The 11,213-nt window shown below is 35.8% G+C and overlaps 2 protein-coding genes across 3 annotated transcripts; both read right to left on the minus strand.

The window, feature by feature from the left end:
* Positions 1 to 358: 358 nt before the first annotated feature.
* LOC110881049 lies at positions 359 to 4,067 on the minus strand. Its single transcript, XM_022129429.2, has 4 exons — positions 3,914 to 4,067; positions 3,599 to 3,827; positions 3,364 to 3,419; positions 359 to 684 (listed from the first exon to the last, which is right to left on the minus strand). The coding sequence occupies exons 1-4, from the start codon at positions 3,968 to 3,970 to the stop codon at positions 514 to 516; spliced, it is 513 nt and encodes a 170-aa protein (XP_021985121.1). The 5' UTR covers positions 3,971 to 4,067; the 3' UTR covers positions 359 to 513.
* A 1,212-nt stretch (positions 4,068 to 5,279) lies between these two features.
* LOC110881035 (microfibrillar-associated protein 1) lies at positions 5,280 to 9,244 on the minus strand. 2 transcript variants are annotated; one of them, XM_022129425.2, is made up of 4 exons: positions 9,086 to 9,243; positions 7,641 to 8,875; positions 6,153 to 6,276; positions 5,280 to 5,567 (listed from the first exon to the last, which is right to left on the minus strand). In XM_022129425.2, the coding sequence occupies exons 2-3, from the start codon at positions 8,825 to 8,827 to the stop codon at positions 6,165 to 6,167; spliced, it is 1,299 nt and encodes a 432-aa protein (XP_021985117.1). In that variant the 5' UTR covers positions 8,828 to 8,875; positions 9,086 to 9,243; the 3' UTR covers positions 5,280 to 5,567; positions 6,153 to 6,164. The 2 variants fall into 2 exon arrangements, with proteins under 2 accessions (XP_021985117.1, XP_021985113.1); XM_022129421.2 differs by lacking the exon at positions 5,280 to 5,567 and having other exon boundaries at positions 6,002 to 6,276; positions 9,086 to 9,244.
* Between the last annotated feature and the right edge of the window lie 1,969 nt (positions 9,245 to 11,213).

The raw sequence follows: 11,213 nt of genomic DNA on the forward strand, positions 1-11,213 counted from the left end.
CACGACCCAACCCATACTAAAACAGTAAAACTTACAAATTATGACAAACACCTAGGCTCCAAGTGAGTTAATTATGTGACTTTCTTGCATTAATATACGGTGGCCTTTTAAACAATATCTCCGGCAGGACTTCACAAATCGCAAACCAATAATATATATATAGACAAACACACACATATCTAAAGCACACGATCATAAGAGAAACAAACAGAGCTGCGATATCCGTTGGCTTTTCTGTGGTTCATCTACGAAAAGCTTATCGAACTGCAAAAGAACGGCAAATTTCCTCCAAAATGACAATATTGGTCAGCCTAATGTGTATAGGTATAATGAGGCGATACAGTTGCGCCCGTCTCACTTGAATTTCAACTGCTAATCCATACTTTCATTGTGTCGAATAAATCATAAATATTGATAATTCCAATAGTTTTGGAGACAGAAATGTGTAGAATTAAACAAGTTTGGTAACAGAAATGAGTTGGGAGTAATAATATACACTGATGATTGATGTACTTAAACGGAAGGGTTGATAAAGATAAGCAACCTCGGAAGATTCTCAAGAGCTAATGTGAAAACCGCCCCGAACACAAAAAGCAAGACAAAAGCCAGCAACACTTTTGCAATGTAGTGGACACCGATCACCGACGGTAATAAGCTTTTTGTTGAATGCAACTCATCAGAGAACTGAAAATGAAAAATAAAGATAAACCATAAAATTAGATATGCATTCTTGTAAAATTCAACAAGACTACAAGAGAGTAAGATATAAAAACAGATCCATACAATGTCAGGTTAAGATTTAGTTTCACTAATGGTTGTGAATGTACAGCTCAAGTAAGTTGATTTGGTTATATTTAGTCTCAAATAAACGGGCCAAATGGGTGAAACTTAATGGTTCAGATTAGGGATGTTCACAGTCCGATTCGACAAGCTTTGACGGAAATTCTAGACCGAATCACTAACTACGGTTTTAAGAGATGACACACCAAACTGGCTGGGTTGGAAGGCGATTTATGATTTATCGATTCGGTTTTGACGGATCCAACCGTTTTGTTCCCGATATCATTAGTAAACTTCAATAAAAAAAAGGTTCACGATTATAATACCTATACTTAACTACATATTAAAAAAAATATATATATATATATAGGTAGAGGATCCTGTAAAAAGTGCTCAAAGTGTGAGAAGTGTAAGAAGTGTATTATAACACTATATATAATACTATATAACACCATATAAACACCGTATAACAATATGTAACAACATATAATACCATATAACACTATGTTACACTATATATCATTATATAACAAATATAACACTATACATCTATCATAGACATGCTATCAGACAACCTATAGTGTTATATTTGTTATATAATGATATATAGTGTTACATAGTGTTATATGGTATTATATGGTGTTACATATTGTTATACGGTGTTTATATGGTGTTATATAGTATTATATATAGTGTTATAATACACTTCTTACACTTCTCACACTTTAGGCCCTTTTTACACTATCCTTACCCTATATATATATATATATATATAGCAATGAATGTTACACGGTTACAACACCGGTTCCACGTTCCAAACCGTTAAAACCATAAAAAACAAAACGTTTGGATCTCAAACTGGCCAAATTGCTGTTGCTGAGGTTTATGCGGCGTGGTCAGTTTCAACGGTCGAATTACTGTAATAATAGTTTCCGAACTTGAAGCGCTCTGTCTATTGATCTTCGTTTTTTGAACAAATTGTTCATTTCATTTGAGGTTTGATACCCATGAGACCATAGTTGTCAATAGCGAGCGTAGGGATCAATATAGCGCGCTACATAGCGTATAGGTCTAGGCTCACTATTAGGTTTGTAGCGATAATAGTGACAGTTTATTTTTTTTAATAAAAATAGCAATTAAATATAGCTATAAAATAGCTAGATTTTAGGTTTTTGTTAAATATACATGTAAAATAGCATATATACAACGGTATTTTGATATAATATACATATAAAATTTTTTAATTTTTTTTCTAGTGTATCGCTATTTTTATAAAATAGCCGCCTGCTATTTATCGCTATTCACTATGTAGCATATGGGTACCTTATCGCTATATGTCGCTATTCGCCATTAACAACTACGCATTAGACTTTAAACAGATTCATATTTTTACATGCTACACTTGCAAACAAGTTAAAAAAAAACGTTTGCTTAGAAAAATAGAAAATCTAGGTAGACCAACCACAATAACTTCTAACTTCCATCTCTTCATTTGGTTGGTCCACCTAGGTCTTAAAAACCAAATTATGTAAGCCTTTTGTAAGTGAAACGTTATTCTTTCACATTTCATTAATCATGAGTATAGCTTTGTAAATATAACTATAAGTGCCACTAGGGAATCCAGGATCTATCATGTGAAACACAAATCAGGCACAAATAAGTAAGGGGATATAGTCATGATATAGTAAACCAAGCTTGAAGATTATTTCACAGAAGTCACTCGCACATTTTTAACTATAAAAATCACGCAAGTTTCAATTTGTTTCATTGACAAAAGTTGTTAACGGCGAATAGCGACAAGTAGCGATAAGGTACCTATATGCTACATAGCGAATAGCGATAAATAGCGGACGGTTATTTTATAAATAGTGATACACTAGAAAAAAAAAATTAAAAATTGTATATGTATATTATATAAAAATACCCTGGTATGTGTGCTATTTTACTACACGTATATTTAACAAAAACCTAAAATCCAACTATTTTATAGTTATATTTAATTGCTATTTATATTTAAAAAAATAAAAATAAAAATAAGGTGTCGCTATTCTCGCTATCCGTCGCTACAACCCTAATAGCGACACTATACCTATACGCTACATAGCGCGCTATAGCGATAACTACGATCGCTATTGACAACTATGTTCATTGATGTGAAATTTTTCATATCTGCTTAAAGTGAAAGACCTAAACGAAACAATTTTTCAATTTTGATTGTTATTTAGTGGCTTTTTTCTTCACAACTACCTCCTACTTTAGGTTTTAAACTTGATAACAATAATCACTAAATAGTAACCCGGTTTCGTATTCGTTCCATTTAGGTCGCGTAACTATAACATTCATAAAAACATTCCCTAACAATCCAACAACATTAGAACTTAGTCGTTTTGTAGTTAGAAAAAAGTTTCAATGACTTTAGCCGAAAAGTAAACAAACATGGTTACTACTGGGTGACATATTAACAAATAAACAACCACAAGAACACAATTATACTCAGCATCACATATACTAAAAGCTTCATCAGTAATCATTTATCAATTTTTAAAAAATAAATCCCGAAACGCTACTAAAAGGTAGACATACCAGTGGAGACGATTCATGGTTTATAGTTCTCCTGATTCTTCCCCTAGCTCTTGCACCTTCATGAAAACCAAAAACACAAAGTTATAACTTATAACATAATTATTCATTACGCAAACGATATCGTAAAACTATTCACACTTATTTACTTCAAATTCATAACAAATCAGCAACATTTCTTAATCAAACTCAACAGTGTATAGATAATCTATGAAACTAAGCATAATGAAACAGATACCTTCTGGTTCAGTAACCGTCTGCAGCTTCCAGCCATGACCGTAACACACAAGAACAGAATTACGCCCAAAACTGACCGGTTCTTCACCTTCTTTAACTGCTTCAATATACGAAGCTACCGGCAATCCATCATCGAGCTTTTTGTTGATCAAATGCAACGCGAATCCGGCCTCCGTACCGGCTGAAAACCGTCTGATCTTGCTTGAACTTGTGCAATTTACTTCCAGGTACTGTAAGAAGTTTGTAATAAATACTACGAGTACAGATTGATTCGAATCGAATGGTAATGACTCAGATTGAGGAAAGAGATGCTTACAGATTGTGAAACTGACGGTGAATCTTTGACTTTTGGGGTTTCGCTATCGTCCGCCATGCGAGAATTGAGATGAAGAAGAGAACGAACTACGAAGGGGTTTGGGTGATTGGTGGATGTTCATTGACCAGAAGAGTTGACATTTCTTTTGACTTGAAGTTTGGAGAAAAGACTATTTTGGCCCTTCCACTTTTCTTATTTTTTCAATATATATTTACGGTAATACAATGTATAGCTAAAACATAATCGTCGTCCTCACCATCTGGTGGAGTGGCAAAGGCAATGAAAATAAGAACTAGATCTCCTTAAAGGTCGCAAGTTCGACTACGAGCCAACACGAGTTTTCTCCCACTGTGCGTTACGCCAGAGAGTCCCGACTCTTGTGGTAGCGCAATGTCTGATCTGGGGCCGACCTCACAGTCGTGCTTGCGGCCGCCCAATGGGTGGTATCTTGACAGTTGATGTTCTAAAAAAAACTAAAACATAATCGTCTATCGTACTCTCTCCCCAATAGGGGAGTGGGCCGTAGAACTCGTAAGTCATCCGAGTAGTGTGTGTAGGGGCGGGTTGGGAAGGTACATTGTCGTAACCAACCCGGGTTGTGCAATCGAGTAGTGGGAGCGGGTTTAATACTCGTTGCAAGTATCGTTTGACTCAGGAGAGGAAAAAGCAAGTAAGGTGAGTGGTTAGGTGACATAACATTATTAGATAATGGGTAGTGGGTTGAGCTAGGAGAGTGCCCCCTCCTATTTGGGTTGTATTGGGTTAAATAAGATAACACAATCTTATTGAATGATTGTGTGGGTACTTGTGGGTTGCTAGGTATATCCACCGCACCCTTATTTTAGCAAAGCAACATCGCCAACATGTACACTTGGGTGTTGTTTGTTTTTTTAGAGGAAAAACGTCTGCAGTCTGCGAACCACATCTGTAGCTGAAGAGGTGGACCAAACCTCTGTGTGGCTAGGTGCTCTGTCAGTATATTCAAAGCTAACACATGTATACAGCGAATTTTAGAAGAAATAGTGTGTATTACATCAAATGTGTTATTATATTATCAATATCATCCGTTAGAGATTCTTTTTTGTTGTGATATATAACAGTTATGTAAACCGTAAACATCAATCACACTCTCTTCTTCATTATTTTAGCAAAAAAAAACTATGTACAGCTACAATACGTTGTTCTCACAATTTTGTAAGTAGCGAAGTGCCCTACCAATATATTCAAAGTTATCACATTCCTTATGTATATAAGGATTTCGAGAAGAAATAATGTTTATTACATCCTGTCAGAGACAATTTTCTTGAAAATGGGTTTTTAATCCTAATCGAAATTCACAATCAAACTTAGGACTAAACCAGTTATAAACGAAAACAATAACCGTTCATTTTTCCATTACTTTTGAATTCCGGCTCAGTTTTGTTCAATTCTGTTCCAACTTGATGTTCGACCCGAATGAAACAACTACTATAAAGAACACTTAAACAATTGTAGCCAAATATTCCGTAAACGTTGTAAAATCAGTAACCACATCAATAACATTCGAGTATAACTTTGTCATTATAAAAACATAACGTGCAGAGACCATCGGATGCATTTCTGAGTGTTCTCTGTTTTCAAGTTTGTGATTCGACTTCATCTCCACCTCAACCAACTATCAAGCAATCAAGTCCACAATTAAGTAGACAAAAGTATGAAATAGGCACAAGATCAATTCGTGCACGAATCCAGAATTAAACGGGCTAAACATTGTTAAAATCTATTTTTAATAGATACAGACTGGTAATTAATATACAGCATACTGTTTGAGTCAACCCAACAAAACCAGTTTTTTGAATGTACTAATAAAATAATTTGTTTCACCCAAACATGTTTGAGACGTTACCCAACCTGCAGTGGCGGATCTAGAAAATCTTCGTAGCGGTAATGTTTTATGAAAAAGCGGTAACGAAATCGAAAAAACGTCAAAAAAGGTCAATTTTTTTCAAAATTTACACTACTGCCGAGCGCCAAGCGGTAGCGGAGGCTACCCCTTCCCCTAAGGTAGGCCCGCCCCTGCCAACCTGTATATATTGCTTCTTAAGAGAATGAGATCAAAACATAAGGTTAAACCAACAACATAACAAACGTAGATATCCAGGATCCCTCATAAAGATTATGCTAGTTAATAGTTATATTCCAACTCAAAGCAAGATATCAAGACATATTAAAGGCTGATAATCGCATGCAAAATGCTTACAGGTTCCATTAATTAACGAGATTCCCAGTCCTTGAACTTTTTTCCTTTGGGCTTCGCAATGGGCATATTCATGCCCGCCATTTTAGTGTTGTATTTTGCCCGAAGTGGATCATTGTTTGTCCACCTGCAACAACATTAAAAAACAATTTTAAAGGGCTTTGCGTAATAATATTGTTTAAATCATGCAAGAGCTGATGGATATACAGAGGTAAAGAATATCCAGAAACAAACAAATGGAAGACCAATTTGAAACGTGCTCGTAGATGAATAATTTAAGCACCTTTAACTAACTTACATAGATAGCTCCATTGGGCTACTAGAGAAATAAGCAAGTAACCAACAGACTAATGTTCGCTTAACATAATAAGTCTTATTAATATTTGTTCCATTTTAACGCTGTTAATGGTTTAAATGCTTTAATATAAGTAAGTGTGTTTCCAATCGACATGGAAGGTAAGGCACAGAAGAAATGTACAAGTAATCAAATATATATATCTACACATTTAAAAAGTTATTTTGGACAGCGAATGAGATGAGATGCTACTTATATCAATTTAATGTCATAAAGAAAATTAATACAGAAACAATATGCCTTTCATCCTAAACCAGTTGGGGGCGTCAATCGTATAACACAACACTATTTGATTGAAAGTAGTTTTATATGTTGTTTTCCTTTCCTATAAAATAACTGAAATAACCATAACCGACCCGTAACCGCCAGATTAACCGAACCACGGTTAACCGACCATCGGTTATGGTTATGGTTATGGTTACGGTTATGGTTATGGTTAACACTTTTCAATTAACCGAATCCTCAGTTAACCAACTTTGCACACCCCTAGACCGAAACGCTCAAATCGAAGCTAGTCAACCAATTTGAAGTTTGAACGGTTTGAGATCCGGCAATTTGGTTTTCACTGTTTGGCAGTTTAACGATCCATTCCCGTTTAAAACTTGGAACTCGCCATTTAACCTTTAGTATTTATAAACACATTCATTTTTATTTTTAGAATATGTAGTTATGTATATATATTATTATCACCATGTAATATGTTTTATCACTTCAATTTTTTAACACAAACTAAAGATTTTGAGAACAAAACAAAAAACTAAAAAAAACGGTTCAAACCGTTAAACCACCAATCCAGACGATCTATCCAACCTGGCCGGTTCGGTTTGTCGTTTCACGGAACCATTGTTAGCCGAACGCCGAACTGGACCGTAAACTCACTGTTCATATATCAGTATATTCATCTACTGCTATAATCAACTAATTACTTATTATCTAGAATGATAGAACCCAACACTATTCGTCTAATGAACTTATACTCGCTAAAAAGTACTAATTTCAGCAAAATCAATACCATTAAAATGACTGGTGTGTCAACATAAAAATTAAGGGAATCTATTTCAGCAGGTTAGCCTCACAATGCATGACATGATAACAAACGCAAAAAGATTTAAAGTGTAAAGGGATAATGTACGTACGGGTTATTCCAGTCAGTGGTATCTTCATTAACAAGATGAGTCCATTTTGTTCTTCCACTGCGACCAAAGTGCTTAACCTGCATAACTTTCGGCAAAATCGACTTGTCCATTTTGTCTTCTCCGGTCGGTGCAGAGTAATCACGTCGGAAAATACCGTCAGCACCGACAGTTCCAGATTTATCATCAGGATCATCTTGAAAGAACGCACCCTTGTGATAATATTTCTGCATAAACCGCCATTTTTGTTTCGGTGCAGAAGAAGGTTTCGGGTTCTTTCTCTCCCACTCTCTCCGCTCTTCTTCTGTCATATTTCTAACCCGTTCAATCTCTTCTCGTTCTTTCACCATCGCATCGCGGTCATCGCGGTCCCGTTTAATTCTCGCAATCTCACGAGCCTTCCAAGCTTCATATTCCTCCGCCTCGTTTAACTCGTCATCCGTTTCCACGTCAGCAATATCAGCCTCTGCTTCCAGATTCTTCTGTATTTGCATATCTTTACGTATCTCCTCGACAACTATCTGCTTCGTCTCGACCTTCCTCTCCTCCGCTCTTCTCTTCATCAACTCCTCGATCGCATGTTCTTCAGCTTCAATCTTCTCCCGCTCCGCAATCGTATCTCTTTCCGATTTCGGTACGAACACTGGCTTCACCATAGCCATACCCATCTGCTCTTCCTCCGAATCCGTTTCGTACTCCGATGATTCCTCCTCGTCCTCATCCTCATCCTCCTCTTCTTCCTCCGGAATCATCGCAGCTTCCTCTTGCTCCCTCTGCAGCAACTTTTCCCTAATTCTCCTTCTTCGTTCATCCAACGCGTCCTCATCATCCTCCTCAAACTCCAACCGTTCTTGCCTCCGCTGTTCTTCTTCCTCCGTTGAAATAATCTCCGCTTGTCTTATCCTCCGATGATCCGCTCGAATTTCCTCCTTATTATCCAACCGATTCTCAGCTAACCGACGTAACCTAGGATCATCTCTTTTCATGATATCATTATCCTCCCTGCTCGGAAACGCCTTTTCCAAAGCAGCTGACCGAGCCACTCGGATGTCACCGTCTTCATCGCCATCATCCGCCCACTCCGGAGCTTTACCAGGCCAATATCTTTTCACTTTTGTCTGCCCTATTTTACCTCTAAGCTTATCCCTAATTGCTATAACAGTATCGCTAACCCCCGCAGTAACCGACATCGTTAAGATCGAAAATTAACCAATAGAAACCCTAGAACAAGAACAAATCTGCACCAAACAGTTGAAATTAAAACAAATGTTAAACCAATTGATATAGAACCAGAACATATATGCAACAAACAATTGAAATTGAAACGAATCTTAAAACAAATTAATATCAAATTGTATAATATTTACAACAAACAATATGTTATCACAATTTAGGGTTAACGAACAAAATCATCTGATGAAACTTGTATTCTAACAAGAGAAACTTACGATTTCGAGAGTGGAGGTTGAACGCTGCCGTACGAGGGCGGTGACAAGGTGGTTTCCGGTGAGATTAACGGAGTTTGCAGAATTTGTGAGCTAATAATATGCAGAGAACTAAAATCGATTTTTAGCCCTAACGAGCATATTGCACATAGACTGATATACATTTTAGGTTATTTACTTTTTGGCCCTTTATATTTGGTGAATTGACTTTTGACCCCTCGTAATTTGAAATTGCTTTACGTAAATCGACTTACTTGAGTACGATGCAAACATGGTCCTCATAGTTGTGTAATAGATAGATAGTCGTAAAAGTAATAAGATTGATATTGTTGGTTGTTTAAAAAAAATTGTAAAAGTAAAACCCGATACATTATTGGTCATGTTCGTTCAAAATAGTAGTTAAGATGTGTTATATGTGACACATGTGAAAATAATATTTAAGTTTTGTAGTTTATACGTGTTTAAAAACTGAATATGTTGTTTTTAGTTACAAGTTAATTGTAGCCTACACTAGTACACTCTGATGTGTTTGTGAAGTCGATATATGAAGGAGACAAATTTAAAAATGTATAAGTTGTGATAGTATAGTTCTGTTAGTTTAAAGAGTTGACAACGTGGATTAATCACCGTAGTTAAATGTAAGACCATATGTAGTGGTTCAAGCTAGGGGTGTGAATTTCCGACACGAACCTAACGCGAAATTCGCGGGTTTAGCTTTAGTCTAAACGGGTTCGGGTCAGTTTCAGGTTGAACCCGCGAGCGAACCTGTTTAGGTTAACGGGTCGGGTTCGGGTCAACATGGTCGGGTTGACTCGTTTAACACATTTATACTATATTATATTTTTACAATATATTTTATGTCATAAATTAGACGAGGTGTGTATTTTATGCCATTATTAAAACTTAAAAAGAGAAATGAACATAGATTTTATAATTTAAATATTATATTATTATATACATTTGTGTTTTTAAAGTAAATTTTAATTTTAATATATTAATTTCAGAAAAAAAAAATCCGGGTTGAGGGGGTCGTGTTCGAGTCAACCCACGAAACTCCGGGTCATGTTTGGGTTCTTATGTATGATACGATTTTCGGGTCGGGTTCGGGTTTTTGTAAAATTTTCGAGTTCGGATCAGGTTGAACCCGTCAACCCACAAACACGACCCGTTTAGCACCCCTAGTTCAAGCCCTCTAAGGGTGTTTCTTAACATGTGGACGCTACGTTAGTAGAGACATGTTTAGCCAAAAAAGGTATAGCGGTTCAAACCCCTTTCTTGGCCTTTTAATCTTTACCCAATGATTTAATAATTTACAATTTTTTTATTTAGTAATTTTTAAAATAAAAATGAAACCTAAAAATACTTACTAAAAATATAAAATATTTCATTAAGGAAAGGAACGTGTTCACAAACGGTTTGCGAACACAAATGAACACAAATAAAATCGGTGAAGACGGTACTGGATAGAGGTGGATGGTGAGAGGGGAAGGTGCTAGACCTTGAAGTCCTAATAATTGAACGAAGGTCAATAGTGTTTTTTGTTGTGAATAATGAGATGGAAAAAAATGGAACAGTGCATAAATAAGGTGGTGACAGACTTTCTAATTTTATTTGTTTGGGTAAAGAGATAAATAAGAATTAAAGAATATAAAAAGTTTAGATAAACTAAATAAATGTTAAAATAAATCTTTAATGAACAACATAAACAAACGAATATGAACGAATATTCACGAACTCATTACCGAACGTTCACGAACGCAAATGAATGAACGGGACATATGTTCGTGTTTGTTCATTTAGCTAACCGAATGAAATTTCTTGTTCATGTTCATTCATTAACCAAACAAACGAAGGTAAACAAACTTCCCGCCAAACGGTTCACGAACTGTTCGTTGAACGTTCGGTTCGTTTACAACCCTACGCAAAACACACTTTAACTTATGTATCATGTAACGTTTCGCTTTTTGTACTTTCGTTATTTAGAAAGTGTAATCGTATTTTTATTTATGGAAACTTGTATTCGTATCATGTCCGTATCCATTTCCAATTTTGTAATTCGAGACTTTGATCATAATGAAATTCATGTTTTACACATACATGTTATACTCACAATCAATCATAAAATGTGTAT

Source organism: Helianthus annuus, chromosome 1 (genome assembly GCF_002127325.2).
Source record: "Helianthus annuus cultivar XRQ/B chromosome 1, HanXRQr2.0-SUNRISE, whole genome shotgun sequence".
Taxonomy (NCBI): Eukaryota; Viridiplantae; Streptophyta; class Magnoliopsida; order Asterales; family Asteraceae; genus Helianthus; species Helianthus annuus.